The sequence below is a fragment of the Gymnogyps californianus genome, chromosome 2 (assembly GCF_018139145.2).
Source record: "Gymnogyps californianus isolate 813 chromosome 2, ASM1813914v2, whole genome shotgun sequence".
Taxonomy (NCBI): Eukaryota; Metazoa; Chordata; class Aves; order Accipitriformes; family Cathartidae; genus Gymnogyps; species Gymnogyps californianus.
The window spans coordinates 151,519,216-151,539,899 of NC_059472.1; the positions used below are offsets into that span (position 1 = coordinate 151,519,216).

General features: G+C 42.4%; 1 protein-coding gene across 5 annotated transcripts in view; it reads left to right on the forward strand.

The window, feature by feature from the left end:
* The first annotated feature begins 13,049 nt into the window (after positions 1 to 13,049).
* ZEB1 (zinc finger E-box binding homeobox 1) overlaps positions 13,050 to 20,684 on the forward strand; it is a 125,006-nt gene continuing 117,371 nt past the window's right edge. For 3 of the 5 annotated variants that reach the window (XM_050915916.1, XM_050915915.1, XM_050915917.1), the window contains exon 1: positions 13,056 to 13,113. In XM_050915916.1, coding sequence (XP_050771873.1) covers positions 13,056 to 13,113 — 58 coding nt within the window. Of the gene's footprint in view, positions 13,114 to 14,041; positions 14,080 to 20,684 lie in introns of those variants that run through there. The other 2 variants (XM_050915918.1, XM_050915919.1) reach the window with 2 other exon arrangements.

Genomic DNA, 20,684 nt, shown 5'->3' on the forward strand with positions numbered 1-20,684 from the left:
CACAGTAATTTTATTTTCGTCCATAGAAATGAATGGAGTTTGGGGGGGGGGAAATTCCACCTATTAAATCCAAAATCCAGGCTGCTCCTTCACTACCGCTCTGCTTCGGGCCAGCCGAGCAGCTACAGAATTCCCACCCCACTTGTTTGCTGTGGTTACACAGTCCTGTGTTATTTCCACTATCTCACACACAGAGCCAGAAGAACTTGGAAGATGAAAAGACCTTTGCTTTCAAATATTTTCCTTTTAAAAGCAGAAAGCTAATTGTAATTCTATTAATGCATTATTATTTTGGAGGGACTGCTGAAGTCAGGAAATTCCAAGTCAATGCTATATTATATTCATTGTGCAGATGTACCACTTTCTATTCCTCTTTTCCTTGTTAAATATAACCTGTTGTGGCGTATTTTTTATTACAGAATGTGCAGTGGGACGGTTTCTGCAGCAATGCTGGAATCACCACCCAGGAGAGATTAGTTACATCTTGAAGTGGAAGAACAAAAACGGAGTGTAAAAAATGGCTGAAAGCAAGGCAGTGTGTGCCAGAAAATGAAGATCATACTCCGTTGGACTTTCACTTCGAGAGATTCAAGACACTGCTCATTTTCAGAGAATTTTCTGGGAGGTCTCCCTGATGTCCCACTACAGGTATCTTTGTTATTTATTTGTAACACTGTATATCAAAAATTCATACTCAAAATTCTGGGGATGATTACTAGTTCAAATATTTGGAAATTCTCTTGTTCTTTATCTGTGCTTCAGTATTTTGGAGCACTTCGTTCTGAAACACTTACTTAGGAATATAAAGTAAAGATATTTGAAATGAGAGAGAAAACAAAACAAAACACCAAAAAACCCCCAAACCCCAGAACAAAAAAACCCTCCAAAACCCAAAAAACCAAACCCGAACAAAACCCAGCCCAAGAGTTCTCCAGCTACTGACACTGACTTAAAGCCTAATCTTTTCTTCCCAGACATAGCTCATCATCCTGCCTCAAGGCTCTTCCTAACTGAGGATCCCTAATTACCGGCTGATGCTTTAGGAGGTCTTCCAACCTGATCTTGCTGCTTTGTTCTGCTGAATAGGGCGCTAATGGGTGCTTTCCCCAGGCTGCACGGGGGGGTGGCAGAGGGGTGTCCCGGGGGCTCCGGGCCTGCCGGGCGCTGCCCGGGGAGCGCTGGAGCAGAGCCAGGCGGGGCGCAGCAGGCAGGGGCTGACCCAAACCCCTCCGTGCCCTGAGCCGCTCTTGAAGCTGTTGGCTGCCAATCAATCAGAAGAGTTTTCAGAAACCTCTGGTTTATGGCTCCTCTAACCAAGCAGGAATTAAACACTAGAAGGCAGTGTCTTTGCTTGCCATTTCAAGCCTGTTTGTAGCCAGCACTTTGCCAAAAAGTTCTTTCGCTGGACTTCCTCCCCAAAGCTCGCTTTTACTTCTCCTCTCGTTGCTTCTGCCTTTTCACCAGCAGCTTTGCAGGCTGTGTGCCAGTGACACCCACTGCCACCCATCCCTCCTTCCATCTGCACAGCCGACTCCAGACAATATTGCCTACCGTTAAGTTTTGGACGATGGATTTATTTCAGCTGTGTCACTCTAAGGAAGGACCGTAACTGCTTTTTACTTTTTACTGCTCTTAGATGAATGAAGGGCAACTACAGGCTGATTACTCTCAACAAGTTGCATTGAAACACTCTCATAATGATATAAATTGTTACAATATACTAAATATACACTAAAAAAATAATCAGATGCCATGTACATCAATTTAAGCAAGGAGAAATGGACACTAAGCACCAGCAGCTGTGTGTACAAAAGATACAGCACTGATGCTGGCAAATCTTATAGTAATGCCCACTACAGACAGCTCTGTAGAGACTTGCTACTCATTAATCGGTCACCCCAAAATTCCTTCTCCAATAGGAGTCCTGTGGATGAAATCCATAGGGGTGAAGCTGGGTATGGCCTGTAATTGCAGTTCTCGGGTGCTGTGAGTCATGGGTCTCTCCTTGTATTTTTCCTGGATATTCAAAAGAAGAGGCTATGAAAGCACTCCAGCCATCCTGTTTCCTTCCATAACTTCCTCAGATCCTCAGCTGTAATTAGGACTCCCAAGGGAGAATTTGTATTCACTTAATGCTGACTTGACTCAGCAGAATGTGGTGAGGCACCGGCCAGAAACCTCCTTGTGTTCATCTCAAAGAGCGCTGCTTTCCGGGGAACAGCCTCCTCTGCCTCTTCTTTAAGTGCCTTCTGTAGATTCCCACTCCGGGAACAGTTGGATAAGCAGCGCTGTCAGGTGAGGGGGGAACACGCTCCAAGTGACGGATGCGCTGCCAGCAAGCAGAGCGGCTGACAACTGGTCAGATGGACTCTGTTTAGGAAACACGTGGTTAGAGCTTGACAGAGCAGCACCGAAAATTTCATAATGGAAAATGATAACAAGGAGATTACCTTTAGACTTGTGGAATGTGATCTAATCCCTAATGGGAGAGGCAGGGAGACAAACCTGACACTCTCTTCAATGTATATCTTAACCCCTAAGATGTCTTAACATATATCATAATCAACATATCTCAATCTTTGTGTGTTTCATTATTATAATTATATTTAACTATGTGAATATTATTATTATTATTATTATTATTAAATGCCTGCTCTTTATTATTTTCTGCATAACACCAAGCCAGTAATTTCTTAAATAAACTCTTTGACCCTCTTTAGACAGGAAGGTTATACTCACTTAGCATCTAACGGAGGAGTTTAGCTTTCATCTAATACTGCTTTTCATCTTGCTTCAATATGTTCCGATTAAATATGGCAAGTTGAAATATTCTTTCTAATACTGGAATGATGTTTTTCTTATAAAAGGATCCCAGATGGTCAGATAACAGAAGAGAGGTCTCTTTTACACTGAAATGAATAGTAACTTAAAAATTGGAGATTGCTAGTCCCTAAAATCAAATGGCATCTTCTAATGGGAAAGATAGAAAAATCACTGCTACATCATCATCCTGAAACTGACATTCTTAGGCTCCAGATCAATGTCCTGATATTAATTAATCCCTATGTTTTCTTTTTGAGATCATATCTGTAACTAGGAGGTAGGAAGGGCTCTACATAGTCTGGTGATGGATTGTGGTCCAAGAAGCACTGGATCCCCGTGAGGAAGCATGAGCCTTCCCGTGACTTCAGGAAGTGATGGATCTCTGTAATGAAACAGCATGCTTACCTTTCATAAACTATCTAGGAAAATACAGAGAAAGCCATATGGCATCTCCTAAATTAGATATCACTTAACATAGTACCTAATTGTAAGGCCACAGAGCCTACATCTGTTGGAACTGGGCGTAGCATGAAATGTCAAATGCAGATTTAGATCCAAGTAGGACTGCAAAAGGGAAATTAAGTGGTTTTGACATTCTTTTAATTGAGGAAGAAAGAGCTTCCTGATGAGATTGTTGAGATTCTGATGGGGAACAGCAAAAGGTTTGAAGAAATCTGAATCTTTCCCCAGCAGGAAAGTGGAATAAAAAGTACTTGGAGCTTTTCGGTTACCTACTCCCCCATGCTACTCTCCCGCAGAGATGCAGAGATGTATACCCCTAGCTGGTAGTTACCATTATAGTAGATGCTGTTGGAACAAGAAAGTCCAAATGAATCCTTACACACTCTTCTTGGTTAAGGAATTTCCCATGTTGTGATTTTGGCTAGTTTCTCAAAGCATTTGGGAAGCCAACTCTGATGAATGAAACGTGTCTGACATGATGTATGACCTTCCATATATTGCATGTCATATAAGTCAAAATCAAACGTAAGCATTTGCCTGAAACTGTCTTCCATGGAAATTCCAAGATTGTCTTCAGAGTGGGGTTTGCATAACCTGCATGATTAGGATTCGGGAACTATTTTGAGCAAGGAGGAAAGACATATTAATACATTGCCGAGTGACACATCCTCTCAAGGCGCAGGAAGAGGTGGGGTAGTGTAGCTAACATAACATGGGATAAAAATTAAAACTATGACTGAAAAGGGAAGCGTTAATATTTCCATTCTGTAATGTTGCCATGCATGCTGGATATAGCTGGAGCAGCTGAAAACAACATTGATCACACAACTGCAAATGGTAAACTCTTCAGCCACTTCAAATAAATGGGAGAAAGACTGAGTCTGCAGCTGCTGGTCCAGCGTAGTACTTTTAATTTGAACTACGATTGTTTTCAGTTTGCTAATACATGGGGATTTGAACGGCAGCCTCGGCTGTGGTGGTAATAATCTCTTGGGGAGGGATGGGGCGGGCAGATGCGGGTATAACCAAGGACTCACAAATCTAGGCCAAGCCCATGACTTTGTGACCTTCCTAATCTTTAAAAATAGCTTTATGCTTTTGTGTGTGTGTATGCAAACAGATGCAATGTAGTAACAGATATACACCATAAATGTTATCTAAAATTGTTTTGCATATTTTTTAATATTCTGAAAAGTAAGAAAAGCTAGTGAAGAAAGGCACCCTGAGCTCTCGTGCAGTAGGACATGAGAGAGAGCATTGAGTAGCAAGCAAGAAAAAGAACACACAGATGAATTTACGTAGAATATTTCTGTTTCAGTTTAGCCATGGGTTTTGCTCTGGTACATTTGGTGATCCCTGGCTGGCTGGATACTCTGTCTAGTATTTTCTTCTATGCATGAAGAATGGCTTGTTTGCTGAGTTTGGCATTTCAGTCTAGGTAGTCACAGCAATGGACAGGTCTGTCTGTTTGCTTTTTTTTTCTTCAGTCTTGCCCAAGTCAACAGAAAGGGTTATCCATCACTATACCACAGGAAAAACAGGCTGGGAAAACAGCACCAAACCCATTTGCTTAGGATTCATATCAGTATGCATCAGTTTGAGGAGAATGGAGACCCAAGCAATGCACATGTCCTTAAAATGCAGTTTCAGAGGCTGTAAAACTAATGTAGTGCATTACTATTCAAGAGAAAATGTGACTGTGATTTAGTCTGACTCAGATTAAGAGTAGACTGTAGTTAAAATGTCTTGAAATAGACTCTGAAAAATAGTTGTGCATAAGCCACCTTTCATAGGGGAAATTAACAGTAGTTGCAAACATAATTTTTCAGACCTGGAATAAACATTTAAGCAAGCAACAATGTTAAGAGAAAAACATCACAGAACCTATAAATACTATTTAGGAGCAGAGCAGTCTTTATGAAGCAATCACCAACTAAGATAAAGCAGTCTAAGGTGAAACGTGCAAGTAAGTATAGTCCTGGATTCATGGTGAAGAATGCTATTGTAGTGAGGAACTTCCCTATTTTGCAAATTAACCTTACACCTAAAATTAGCAATGAATCCCATGAAGTTCTTGACATTATTTATAATAAATGGCATGGCACCAAAGTACTATTATTAATAACAATTAAGCAAATTTCTTATGTCCTCTTCTTCAAGATGCTACAATGATTAATCCAAATACAAGCACACCTGGCTGCAGGAACACACTTTGAGCTTTTGAATTATACATCTTTGCAGAATAAGGTTTTCACAGTTATCCTCTCTATGCTAAGACTGCCCAAATGTTTTATAAACATTTGGCTGGATTACAAATATTTAAAAAAAAAAAAAGTTATTTTTTTCATGTCATAACAAATGCTTTTCTTGCCTTTGGTGTTGTGTGATATATGGTACGTTATGTAAAAATCCACAGAGCTGGTATGGCCTTATCGGGGAACGGTGTCTAAAGATACTTGGCAAAAAAGACACCAGTTGCAGGTGAGGCAACAAATTCTAGGACTTTTCACCCTATAAAACTGGGAGTAAAAATTAGAGCAGAGAGATGAAGTCATCTCCATAAACCCCAACAATGTCATGACAGGAAAACATATCTCACTGACTGGACTGATGTCAAGAGTAAGAGATGGGGTGGGATTCATCTCACTTAACGTTAGATGCCTGTGAGGTATACCAGGCTCTACTGACTAGATCCCCGCTAACTACAAAGGCAGTCTGGAGGGACTAGCCCAGAAGTAAAACTACATCAGGCAGCTAAGGCCTACGCATGATCACCTACTACGGTTACTAAACATGAATTAGTCATCACCTGCAAGAAATCAACTGCTTCAATGAATGCCTACCAACAGCTACTGAAATAGGTAATGAATCTTTTAAATAGAAATAAAATTACCTAAAACACATCAAATTTTTATTCTATTACTCCAGATGGCTTTTTTATTTGCAAAACAGTGGTCAGACAAGATTCTGCAAGCATCTAAATCCAAACAAAGCTTTAAAAGCTCTTCTTGTCATCCCTACAGCTGCCTAGCTCTTCACTCTACCTGACCACCTGCAGATCTTCAAGCTCAGCTTTTCTCTACCTGGCTGCTCTGCAGAAACTGATTCGGGCCATTCAGAACATGCCGTGCATGCATGAAATGTTGGGTGTAATCCATCTTTAACACGAAATGCCAGTAGTCACTGAGTTCCTCCAGGATATTAAAAACCAAGGTTTGATTCTATCCTCTCCTCAAAGAAATCTGAATCATCATCATTCACCAGTGATGCCAATTCAGCTTCCTAAAGACAACAGTTCAGGTGGTCTTCATCTGTACTGATGAATGTTTTTGGTTTCTATAAAATACTTAAAATAGTCATTGAACTAGAGAAAGATTACAACCTAACGGCTGGAACGTTTATCTAAGTGATGAGAGGAGTAGAGAGTGTTTTGAAGTACTTCCTTTAAGATGACACAGGAACTCCTGTCCTTCTTCCAGTACTTACACAATTAGTCAGCATCAATAAAAGAAAATGAGACTTCTTCAGAATATCTAAAGCCCAGTGATTTAGGGTACTGCCCACCACAGACATCTCTGTTCAAACCTTCCCAGTAAGAAGAGGGAACCTAATAAAGGGAATTTTCAAATAACTTTGTTCATGGAAGCCCCTGGACCACCTGCTCTGCTTGTAACAAGTGCTCTAATCCAAGTTTTTAATACTTGGGTAAAAAAGACATTTTCTATTTGATCCCACATAAAACCTTTTTAGGCTTTTATTTCCACAAGGGAAAAAAGAAAAGTTTATTGTTTGGATGGATCCAAACTAGGCTTTCTTTGTTTGATCTTGCAACCAAGATATGCATGCCTATCATGATATGCATAGCCTTACGTGAGAATCATAATCCCTTTCCAATTCTTTATCAACACATGATTATTCTTGCACTGAACTGCTGTTCCCTGCTCCAGTAAACTAAACTCAGATATAATTACACTAGATTTTACACAGCTCTATAATGCCAACGAATTTGGTCTGTGCATCTGAGTTTCAAACATACTATTGTCCATTTTAATAACATGTTTGTATCTACCAGACAGATCCTTACCTTGCCAAACAGGAGAATCAGACCAACTATGCTGAGTACACCAAAGCTTCAGTTCACATCTCAGAAAATAACCATTACAGTATCTGTGTTTCTCCTTATGGCATTGACTGATGATTTGTTGAGGTCTCTTAAGCAAAATTAGACTTTTAATTGTATTTACTTGTTTGTTTTGGTAGACTCATATTCTTTTTTCTGGTTTTCTTTATGTTAATTCTGTATATTCAGAACACACAATGCAAGCTCCAAAACTACAGCAGCTCCAAAACAACAGCTTTCCTTTATTTATTAACAAACATTTCCTGCAGAGAAATTATGCGCGTTGCAGTGAGGAAAAAAAAAAAGACAAATGAGAGATAACAAATGAATAACATCTAACATTAGAATGTGTTCCAGCAATTAAAAAACTCAGATATAAATGAGAAGAACATGCAATGAAATAATTAAGAAATCAATTTTAAGTTGGGATTTAAAAAGCTGAGTGAGCCAGCTGTACAGATATCATAACAAAGAGAATAACTCCAAATGAGGGTCAAATGAGCAATCGCACAAAACTGTGAGACGGCAAACAGCAAGAGGGCTGGGGGGTAGAACTAAATCAGAAACAGAGTGTAAGTTACAGAAGGAAACAAACATGAACCATATGGGAAAATATTCACAATACATTAGTGTTTAATTAGATAATATAATGGATAAGAACACTTATGCAGAGTCATCATAAACAAAGATGAATGGAAAATGTGCTACTAATAAAACCGCGTAATCTAACTGTAATTTGATCAGTCACAAGTTCAGATGTAATTTAAAACAAAAAATAATATTTTGATACAGTATTTTGCTACTGCATCTAGTAGTAGATAATAAAGTATTGAAGTAAACATTCTTAACTGAAGTTCCAGGTACTTTGAAAACAAACAAAAAAATCACAACTGTTCACAATCCAACACTTGTACCCAAATTTGCATTCCAATTCCATTTTGAACATGCAAGATTTGCCTTTTGGATGAAGAATGTGGAATGACCTTTTCAAATTTTTTCCTTTTCTAAAATCATTTTTTGCTTGTGTGAAGGCTCTGAAACAGAAATCACATCTAAAGTTAAAATTAGCATAAGAATGGAATTGTAGGTCCTGGCTATGTTTTCGTACGTTTATTTTATACAGCATACCAACCTGACATAGGTATCAGCACAGGTTAATTGCTTTCAAGAGAAAAACAATATGCAACAAGTAGGGCAAAAGGAGAGCAAGAGAAACAAAATGGTTTTGAAGGCCTTTGTGATCTTCACAAAGTCTTTTTCTTAACAAGGAAGATTTTTGAAAAGTCAATTGCATATATGCAAGTCATTATAGCTATATATAGCTATGTACACATCGATGCTTTATGGCAGTTTACATCCTTATGCTTAAATCTCTCAAGCAGGTACAGCCTTCTCAAGTTGTGCAAGACACAACAATTTGTTAGGAATCATAGCTTCAAGGTTTAAATGAACAAATACATTCATGGTAAAGTACAGAAAGAGAAAAAAAATTATAAGCTGAGGAAAGTGAAAAAAGGGTAATTTCTGTTGATAAATATTTACAAACTCCACTTTAAGTGAATGTGCAAATTTCAAGTGACTTTACCATCTTTTGAGACTGTACAACATCCCAGGGTACACCTTCAAAACTTATTAGATTCACTTGGAAGCAAAAATAGAAATTGAAAGACCATCTGGAAGGGCACTAAAACCGTATGTTGATATCTCTAAAATCCACATTTTATTCAAGATTAGTTCCTCAGGTAGCTGCAGTCAAGCTGCGTATTTCTGGGTCATTGTTCTCCTAGTAAATCTTTCAACTACAATTTCTATAGAGGAGCAAAAGCGTATTTCCAAAGAAGAAAATCATCAATTGAAGAGTAAATTTTAGGAATGGACATTCCAACAAAATACAGGGAATTGAAAAAAAAAGTTTCACTAATGGAAATCAGAAAAAAAAAGAAAAAAGAATCTCCACAAACCAGAAATGAAACAAAAAAAAAATTCACTGAGTCATTTTCCACTAATTCTAAATTCATCCAACTAAATGAACACCATTAAATCTAGAATACTCAAGATAGGATGTGAAACTTCATTTCATTAACATGAATAAGGAGTAGGCATACAAACAGAGGACTGATTGCTTTTATGTAATAATACATACTCAAGAGGTCATAAACCATAACACAACATACATGACTATTTTTAAAATGGCAAAAACTGTCTGTAATAATCATTAGGTGGTTTTCGAGCATCCATACTCCAGTGTGACTACTGAAGTATTGTCTTCAGACAATGGAAATAAATTTCAAAAAAGGTGAAGTAAGGCAGCTATGCAATCTGACATTTCAACTACATTATGCCTATTTAGGTTGCCTAAATTCCCACACAAATTATGTCACTAGAGACAGACTAATTGTTATGGATGACCACTGTCTTAGAATTCCTCCTTTAAAGAAACATATTCTCAAGCCTGCCACATTTAGGAGGATGCAGAAAATATACTGCTTTGCTGAGATTCTGCAAATTAGTACATTAATTAATTCCTGCATCCTTGACTGAAAAGTCAGACTGAAAGCTGTGCACCATAAAGAAAACAGGATTTTTCATTCTTGCAGCACAAACCAGTTTAAATTACATATACAATGTGCTCATATATTGCAGAACACTACAAAGATAGCAGGAATATTAACTAGTGGGTTTGCATTCAGGATTAGAAGAATGTATTAGGTCAAAACACTTTGACAGTGGCTGCATCCTTAATTGTGATGCTTCTTAGCACAGTAAATAATGGGAACTTTGTACACAAAGATGTGAAGTGCCCAGTTGCTTGGATTAAATATATCAAAGTTTAAAAAACAAAAACCAATCCACACATCTATTTACAAGTTGTGACTGAGACGCTTTCCACAATGAATAGTGATTAGAGCAATCAATAACTTGATGCAAAACACTATCCTCTACTATTTTAGTTTCTAGACCTCCTTGGTATCAAAGATAACGTATACGAAGATTGCTTTGGTTTTCTCTTCTCATTTATCAAAACTATAACGGTGTAGAGCTAGCAACGCTCCTGCCAGTTTCAGTTCTGCTCTTCAGAAACTAATGGGCAGCAAGAGTTGTCACTGGTTTCTCCTAGCTGCTTGGAAATCTCAAGAGACTAATGCTCAAACAGACACTTACGGCTATTTGAAAAAGAGCAATAACAAACACCAGGAGACTGTTTCTCCCCTCATTCTGTTAGGAAACATAAATTGCTCAAAATGAAGGGACAAGAATTCTCATCCAGAGGTAAAAAGTGACAAAACTCAATGAAAACAAGCTACTTGAAAGTCACTTGAAGAGGGGCCTGGAATTTTGTGTGGGCACAGAGGGGAATATTGTCACAAATCTACAAATATATTTACAGATATGTTATTATTTTTATTTTTGCAACTACCTTCTAAAACATGACAAATTTTAAGGAACTAAAAACTTAGCATGAAAACTTGTACATGATATTTTGGTTAAATTCATCCACAGAATGACAAAAGCATCCAAGAATTCCAAACCACCTTAAGCCCTCGTTTGCAAGCAGCTTCACAGCCACAGGTATCTTCTGTACAAAAACTTGACAAGCAAGGATGTCGAACTATTAAAGCAGGACAAAAACGAGATTCTGCCTTAAACTTTGCAATTCACTCAAAATTTCAGTGACAAGTTTCATTTTTATCTTGTAGTTGGTTTCATGTTGTGGTTCTTAGCTACTCTTGTATTCGGGGTTCAGCACTCCCAGCTAATGCTAAATCTAATGCTTTTAAATGACTTCTATTAGTCCATCAAACACTTTGTACTGTTTGATTTGTTACCCTTCTTTAATGACTCTCAGGCAGATCCTCATTAAATTGCTGAAGTCAGTAGCCAATTCACACTGGGTAAAGATACATATGTAAAAACACTACACCTAAATTTACCAGTTTTTTGAGAGACATTAGACAAATGATTTGTACCTGCAAAGAAGTGCAACAACTGTTTTCATGTGAGTACCCAAATCCACGACTTATGTACATTTCTGAGAGTGCAATTAATTTGGAAAAAATCCCTCTAGATCTTTACCGAACTCTGCATCCATTTTAGCCCTATACCTCTTTTCTAAGCATTTCTGATTGTACTGACTTCTGGGGAAGCTTCAAATGCAAGGTACTTCCACAAACTGCCAGTGTTCAACAGTTCATTTTCTAGAGACATGTTATGCTGCTTCCATGAGATGAAGTGATATGTTACAGAGTGTGAACATATAGCATGTGGAGACAACGCAGAATAGCTAAAGGCCTCAAATTCAGTAGTGTATCAATTACTTACTAAAAGTATCCCATTAACAGAAACGCTTTCACCGAAATTTAATTTGTTTGGATAAAAGAATTCCCCAGAGGCACAGAACTATAAATTCTACAGAATCATCCCAGGATAAGGGGAAAAAAAAAAAAAAGGAAATAAGAAAGCCTAGAAACAAATGGAAACTTACTGAATATTTTTATTGCCTGAAGTGAAAAGCAAGAGTAAATAAATACTATGAGTGTTTGATGGTAATGTTTTAATTTTTAATACATTAAATATGTTTATTAAGGCCAAACGAGGTTGTTCATTAATTACCCGTGAAAAGTGGCTCCCTTCCATTTTTATTTTTTAGGGCATAGAATTTTATACCTCTTCTCCTCTTCGTAAAAGCGGGAAGTACGATTAAGGAAAGCCCAAGAACGACAGATTTCACATACGGTGGGAAGAGCATCACTCTCGTCCAGCTGTTTGTTTCTTGATTAGACCTGTAACGCAAGATTACCGTCACGATGTGAATCAGCCCGTGCTAACACCGCTGTGCTGCCCTCCCCGCCCGACTCCCTCCCCGGCCGGGCTACGGTAAGGGAGCCCGCGGGGGGGGTCCGGCTGCAGAGGCGGGGGAAGAGAGGACCCTGCGGCGGTGACAGCCCCATCGCTGCTCTGACGCCGGAGGCAGGTGCCCGGCGCGGGGGCCGAGGGGAAGCTGGGCCGGCACAGGCTCAGCCCCGCCAGGCCCGGCCGCCCCCCGCTGTACCTGGGGGCGGCTGCCGGTGGCTTGCGCCGAGCAGGCCGCAGGGCAGCGGGGCGGGAGGCACCTGGCAGCGGGGCGGCCCGCCCGGGGCGGGAGGCAGGCGGCGGGCCGGTCCCTCAACGCGGCCATGCGGGGCGGGCGGAACTCCCCCGCGGGCCGCGCCGACGGCGGGGATCCCCCTCCGCCGCCCCTGGAGCCGGCGCCCCCGCCCCCCCCGGGCTCCCGCCCCCTCGGGCCGCCCCGCCCCGCGGGGATCCCCCCTGCTGCCGCCGGCGGAGGGCCGGGGGGGGGGGGAGCGCACCCCCCGGCGGGTCGGGGGGGGTCCCCGGGCGGCGCCGCAGCTGCCCCGCGAGCCCCGCGGCCGCAGCCACCGCTCCCGGTACCTGCGGCCGCAACTTTTCCCCCGCCGCCGTTCAAACGTCCTGCCGTAAAGCGCCCGTCTCCCCTGGCAACAAGGTTCCGGCCGAGCACTAGGTGTAGGAAGGTGATGTAAAAGTAAAACCACCCAGTGTCGTAAACCAGGTCCGGGGGGGAGGGGAGGGGAGGGAGGGGGGAGGGCGGGGGAGGAGGTGACTGGAGCATTTAGACACAAGCGAGAGGATCATGGCGGATGGCCCCAGGTGTAAGCGCAGGAAGCAGGCGAACCCGAGGCGCAATAACGGTCAGTCAGCCCGCGGGGCAGCGGCCCGGCTGCGCTGGGGCGGCGGCGGGGCCGGGGCGGGGGCCGGGCAGAGCCGTCCCGAGCGCGGAGGGGGGAGGTCGGGCGGGCGCGAAAGTAATTCCCCCGCCGCTCCTCGCCGGGAGCCCGGCTCCCTCCGCACCGTTATATCCGCTACCTGGTGCCTCCCTCGCCTCGACGCCTGCCTCCCTCCTCCGCCTAGCGGTGCCTCCGCACTCCGCCGCCTGTCCGGGACCGTTACACGCTGCCTTCCCCCACACGCCCCGCGACCGCCCCGCCGCCGCCGCGGGGAGCGGGCTCGGGGGCCCCCCGCCGCCCTCCGGCCCGGGAGGGGACGCCGAGCCCCGCGGGGAGCGGCGGGGGAGCCTCCGTCGCCCGGCCGGCCTCGGCAGCCCCAACTCCGAAACTTGTTACCTGCGCGCCCCGACGGAGCGGGGCCTCCCCGCCCGCCTTCCCCCCCCCCCGGCCCCGCGGGCGGGATTGCCCCGCCGCCCGCCCGGGAGCGCCTCTCCGCCGCCCGCTGGAGTTCCCCTCGCTCGCCCGGCGGCGGGCCGGCTCCTCGCTCCCGGCCGGCGCCGCGGGGCGGGCTGGCGTTCGCCTTTCAGGGGGCGGCGGTGGGGGACGCCAGCCGTCACCGGGGGACGGGGGGGGGGGCACACCCGGGGAGCGCGGCTGCCGGCGGCGGGGGAGGCACCGTCGCCGCAGCGGGCAGCGATTCGCGCGGGGGCAGCGCGGCGCGGCCGCCCCGGGCCGGCGGGAGGGGGCCGGGGCCGGAGCCCCCGCCGCCCGCTCGCCGCCGCCTCCCCGCCGAGAGTTGGTCCCCGGGGGCGCCCCGCGGCCCCGCTGCCTCCCCGCCCCGGGTCCTGCCGGGGCGGTGGGGAAGGGAGGGCTGCTCCCGGGCGGCGGGGGCGGGCGGCGAAGTTTCTTCCCTTCCCTCTGGCTTCGGAGGTACCTGTTTGTATAATAATGGGTGGTAACGGTTTGGCCGGGGGCCCCCGCTCCGCTCTCCGTGCGTGTGTGACCAACTGCTGCAGTCTATATAAGGAATTACATTTACATTTCAGACTTAAGGGCTGCTGTGGGGTTGGTGTGGGGTTTTTTGGTGTTTTATTTTGTTTTTTTTTTTTCTTCCCTTTGGTACGTGTGTTACTTTAAGATGCATTTGGAAGGTACACGGCGGGGGGAATAAACGCTCGTAACACCCACTCTCTACTTATTTTCTGGAAAATGGAGAAGTAGTTCGGTTCTCGTAGCGACTCTTCGCAATAGGATGTAAAGCAGGAGATTTTGTAACCTTCCTTGGCAATTTTAGGTTTTATGTGGCATTTCCTGTGCAGGGTCACAGATAGGAAGGCTTTCGCCTGCGATCCGAGATGTTTTCATACGCAGTGAACGGTCTCCGAAATAGATCAGAGTCACGATCGGTGCTTCTCCTCTCTAATCCTGACCGTTTCGGGCGTAACGTGGTGATAAATAACGGCCTTTCCAGGGGCTAACGAGTTGATTTGGTTGCTTTGAACTTGGGAGGGTTTTCTTATTTTTGCTATGTGCGTTTTCTAACAAGTATTTTTGTTTGCATGCTCGTGTTATTAATTCCTTGTCCTAGTGTAAATATTTATATTTAGCTCATGATTTGGCTGTGCTAAAGGTAAGTTTGGAAAGTGCTTTTCTCTTTACCTTATTAAAAATGTTGATGATCAGAGAAAGGGGCTTTTCTTGTTGCTGACGACATGTGTGTGACATGTGAGTCTGAACCACCCAGCGTCTGTGCAGGAGCTGTAAACATGTTTACCTGAACAGGAAAGAAAATGGATTTTTCTCTTAAATAACCAGTGAAACGAATATCATACTCTTGAAGCATATCAACAGATGACTTGAGAGAGAAATTTTCTGAAAACCTAGCTTTTGAAATCAACAGGGAAAAGAGATTCTTGATCGCTGCAGCAAATGGCAACTTGTGCAGGTAGAAAAAAAGATGGTGTTTTAGTTTTCTCCTGCATGCATGTCAGCCCCCTCCTGTCTGCTGCTTTCGTTCTCAAGGGAGGGATTTATTTACCACGCTTGCTGTCAGTGTTTTTCCTTTGTGCTTAATATTAGAAAACCAGATTTGAGGCCGTTTAGCACAAAACGTTTTGTCTGCAGCATGTATCACTCGCAGAAAACAAAAGGTGTATAAGATGTGGTATCATTCCAGGTATCTTTCATCTTCATCACTTTTGGACCTCATCGCTGCACCCGTTTTATTATAAAAAGCCTCTGAGTCTTTATCAACTAGTTCTGCAATGTGGAATGTAGTATGTCTTGGTTTAGGCTGGTTTTGGTTCCTTTTTTTGAGGAATTAAAACCAAGTTAAGTCATTGTGCATTGAAGCATCAGGATCGGTTAGATAATAGATTCTGGATAATAGAGATTTCTCAGCAGTGGGTTTATGTTTGACTTGCAAATGTTTACTAAAGAAAATGGCTAGAAAAATGTTAACCCTTTAACCTTTAAAATAAATGAGACTTTTTTTTTTTTCTAAATCTCTAAATGCACTTTGCTCTTATAGGTGAGTATCTTCTGTTAATGAGAGATCAGTGTACAGGAGATGCTTCAGCAACTGGCTTGTTTGTAGTATACACTAAATCAATTTTATGCTGTTCCAGTTGCCTTTTTCCCCCCACTTTCCCACAGAATGTGAGATTATTAGAGAGAGATTGCACTCAACTTTCAGTATACCAGTTAATAATACTGTGCTATGATGTTGAGTTGTTATACTGTAAACTTTCCTTCTGTTTATCTGTTGATAAACTTAACACAGCTATTCTTGTACTGTAAACTTTTGTTTCCCGCCCCCCCCCGGCCCCATGTTTGGGAGCCGGAACTTATGGCTGCCATCCTGATGCATTAACTGTAGCTGGAAAGACAGTCTTATCCTCTTAACGCTAGAGCTGGTTCCTTTTCTACCTTGTTTATTGGCCCTTACAGGAGATCAGCAAAAGAGCCGATTGGCGCTGCCATTAAAGCCTCCACTTACAAGGAAATCTGGCACTTCATACCTGACGAAAACTCTCCTGTGTCATTGTCCTTACTTCTGGCCAGTACACGAAAACGTCTGCTACAGCAAAGGAGTTAGCGAAGTGTTGGGAAGATAGCATCATTCTGATAAAGCAGAAACATAGCGCTGGTTGGGAGTCTCTCTTCCTATCTACCTTTTCCCCTTCTCCCCCTCTTTTGATAGAGAAATGAGGAGGAGAAAAGAGGGATGTGATTTTTGCCAGTCATCCGCATTGCCACACTATGCGAATCCTGTGTGGACTTTAAATAGATTCAGTGTCAGCAAAGGTTTCCTTATTCTGAGTTGGCTTGCAGGATCAGGATTAGTTGCTTTCTTAGCATCTCTCATGTATATTATAGGATTGTCTTAATTCTTATTGAACAGCAAAACTAAAAGTAATGCATCTTGTTCTTCAGCAATGCTGCGAGACAAGTAAAACAGGCAAAATATTTAAAACTTCCTTTACTAGAGGGTTAAAAAGTTATCAACCTTTTGTATTGATGTTCTGAAAATAACGTAAGTATGCCATCCATTCTTCAGATACATATTTAATGGTAAAAAGAAGAATGTATGAAACTGAGTAAATTCTGCATGCTGTAAGGTATATATGAGGAGAGGGTATGAGGCAGGCTTTTTTACCCCCTGGTAACAGTGAGTTCATTACTAAGGTTATGTAGATTGACTTTAGTTAGAGTGCTATTTCAGTTGCTTTGCAGTTGGATTTCCTCTCTTTTTATTTTTATTAGATAATAATTTCATATAAAGTTTTGTTACAAAGCTAAGGACTGTAAGAAGATCATAAATGCCTTTGAATAAGGCAAAAGCATGGCGTATTTCTGTTAGCTCCAAGGTGTTAACTACTGGCAGGATGTCAGGTGTTAGTGACGCTTGGGATACAACATTCCTTGTCGTGCCTTTCTTCTCTTGCCCCCCTCCCTTTCTTTTTCACTAGGTATCATGTTTTCACTCTAGCATTAATTTAAATTTGCAATTTGGGAATTGAGGAATGTAGCCTGAGTTAAAATTCCAGGCACAGTGAACAGGTCTACATGGACAACTGAATTAACTCTTTGAGTCCAGGGAAATCTTCTCTCATATAAACAAGTATATTTTAATGTTAACTACTGAAATATAATGGGAATACACTTAAAAATGTCATTATCTCTTCATTTTTCTCTCAGTAATCAGTGCTTGTTATTTTAACAATTGTCACGCAGGGTATTTTAAGGTAATTGGCTACCTGAGGCAGAGTTTTTTAAGGTGATTAGTTGCCTGAAACAGTTTTCCTTGCTTATAGGACTCTGGTAAACATGCTGCTGAAACAGTTGATGAAAAGTAGCAAGTAGATGAAACTTTCCCTCTGACATGGGCTTCCCTATCCTAGAAGTCACTCAGATGACATTTTTTAGTTGAAAGTCTGAGGATTTGACTTCTGTGAACTCAGCCCAAATTTTCTGTTGAACGTTTTCTATTATGTCAGATATCCCTCCCCATTGAGTCTTTCTGTTGACTTTGGGCTTTATTACAGGTCCTGTTAATAGCAGTGTTACCGATTTCAGTTAGGCCCTTGCTCTGCAAGCGAGCTCCTCTGTCAGCAGTGCAGGGGGAAGGGGTTCTACAGCCGTCCTCTGCCTCCTTCCCCACTGGAACTCGGGTGGTGGTATTAACCTGTCATTTCTTCTTACAGAAGTTTTAGGGGGGGGAGGAGGGAGAGGCTGGAGTAAACTAAGGTAAAAATATCAGTGCAATGCCTTTCTTCATGTGCAAACATCTGTTTTAATAGGGTTTAAAATGCCGGCGAGGGATAGCAGACATTTTTAATATGCATGGGACTCTATTACTATGTTAAAGAAATAAAACCAACTTCTGTGAAGCTTGGGTTGTGGGTTTTTTGCTTGTTTGTTTTTTAACTGATTTTTGAGCAACTGCTCTCTATTGCAGGGAAACTGCTGGAACCACAGTATCTAGCCAAATGGCTCTTAAGAATCCCTACTTCTAAATTCAGTCATTATTATTTACCAAAAATATAAGCTTATTGCTTTCAACTCATTAGCTGTTTGTAGTCATTTCAAAAACTCTAACTAATTGATATTGCAAGCTGATTAGAATACGGTGTGCTTTGTTGACTGTAAATCCAATATTTAACAGTACATACTGCATCTCTGGAGATCATAAAGATTCTGCTCGTGATAGGTTTCACACAAATGCACAAAACAAGAGCTTGAAAAACGGAAATAATTCTAGTTTTATGTAGGCTTTGATACCAATTTTCAAAGTACAGTTCCAGATGAACTTTCAAGTGCTTAATATCAATATTCCTGAAGTTCTGGTCATACTTATTTACGCTTTTCAAAAGGGCTCACCAGGTAGGATCTTCTCCATTATGGGCAAGTAAGCAGGACCTGGCTTGCATCTGTGGTCTCAGAAACTTTGGTGCTTCATTCTGGCAGCTATAATAGGCCTGTTATTTTTGAGAACTAAATTCTCAAGTGACTTACCCAAGGTCACACAGGAAGTCCATAGCAAGACAGAGTCTCAATCCATTTTTAATCCTTGGGACTACCATTGCATTTGGCTTTGATCTAGACCCTTAAAGAGAAAGAACAGATTTATCATTTAGCAGTTACTATTCCTTTCAGTTTAAGTACTTAAACTCTTTCATATTTATTGTCTTGAAATACTTGTACTTTCAGCAAACAAGTGGCAATATGCAAAACTCAATTTTCTCTTTAGTCATTTTTAGATGGTATTAAGATAGTATCTTCACCGGTGATGTTTCCTGTCTGCATAGTCAATATTGATGTAATGATGTGCCAGAGAAGTAGAATTTTGTCTTCTGGTGTTTTTTGTATTCCCAAAATCTAAGTTCAGTGATGTGTAGGCAGACAAAGGTAAAACACAGCTGGAGGGAATTGGCTTAAGACCTACTCTGTTAACATCAACACCCCTACTCTGATGTGTGGGGTATTTAGAAGACTGTTTTCTTAGAGGTTAACATCTGGGCAGAGATGATTTAATCGGATATTGGTTTTGTTGGGACAGTAATGACTAAAGAAGAGTCTCAGCCTGTGGCTGGTATACTTGAAATACTTGAAAATGATTGCTAGGTAAATAAAAAAGCGTAAGTCCTCCTTAAAACAAAAATTCTCCAGAAATGCGTAAATAAATGTCAGACCTGGAAAGTCTACTTGACTGGGACAAAAACATGCCAAGTCTAGGTTTTACCACCGCTGCCGTTTGTCACAGGGGGCTACTGCTGCTAAGGTGGAGCCATGTGGGAAGTGGCTACGGGTGCAGGTGGGTGCTGCTCCCGCCTGGGGGGCATGGGCAGCGCGAGGCAAGGCGGGTATGGAGAGCAGTCTGGTATCTTCATTAGTGAAGATGTGTGGTTAGCTCTAGTCACAAGACAGTGTGATAGATCAGTTATGATAGGGACTCCTCCTTGTTGAGGGAAATGCTGTTTGAAATCTTTAATAGTTTTAAAAATCAACAAAACCCCAAGCACACCATGGAGAGCAGAGGGATGTATGTATGAGTGGGCAGGGGTGCATGGGCTAGGCAAAGAGCATGTGTAGGAAGGAGGGAGGGAGGATGGAATAGGGAAGGGAGTAGTCTGCTCCTCACTGAAGGTCTGATACCTTATTTCTGATGCACCTTGGTGGCCTTCAGGGAGTGATGGATCTGGTCCCTGGTTGGCCGCATGAGAAGATCACAGTGGGAAATAGCTTTGACCTTAGTTGACTAGGTAATAGCTTGAAACACTGGAATTGTTGGGGGATTCTGTAGGGGGTTTTGTGTGTGTAGTTTTTTGTAATGCTTTCTGCTTCCATGTTACGTTGGCAAGTTTTTTAAACCTCTCACTAAGCCATTGCCTCTGATAGTCTGACTGAGTCGATTTCTTGAGCTAATTATCAAGTGCACAGGTATTTCTCAGTCTTGATTTGCTTTTCTGGCTGTCTAATTTCTAGTGTCTTATTTTGAAGTTATTGGAAAGAGTAACAGAAGTTTGATGTTTTTAAAAACTGTTCAGAATTGCAGCTTTTTAATCTTTGCTTGCCCTCTTCTTTTAAAGAAAGACTAGGGTTATTTTCAGTTTTCCTTTTGTGTAGAGCCACAGTTTACTTAATAATTTGTATGTCCTTTTCTTGCATAGATAAGTAGTATTCCTGTGTGACAGTCGAGGAAAATGGGAAGCCCAGTCAAGAAGAGTGAGACTTGACGGATAAAATACTGACTACAGTTAAATGCAGCATAGCTTTATAAATCTATTTCAGTACTCTTGAGAAAAATACTACCCCTATCACCACAGTATGTAAGCACCTTTCAGGCAGTAAAAATATATGTACTGAGTCTTCTCTTCCTGTATCTGGGCCTATACATCTGATTCCTTGTGTGAGTACCTGACAGTGTACATTCACATGTTAGGAGGATAGGTGGTGGTAGAGCAGAAAGAAGAAACTTGTTAAGTTTGTGTCTTTACGTGTGGAGCAGCCAGGCAGTGATTCAAATGTTTCAG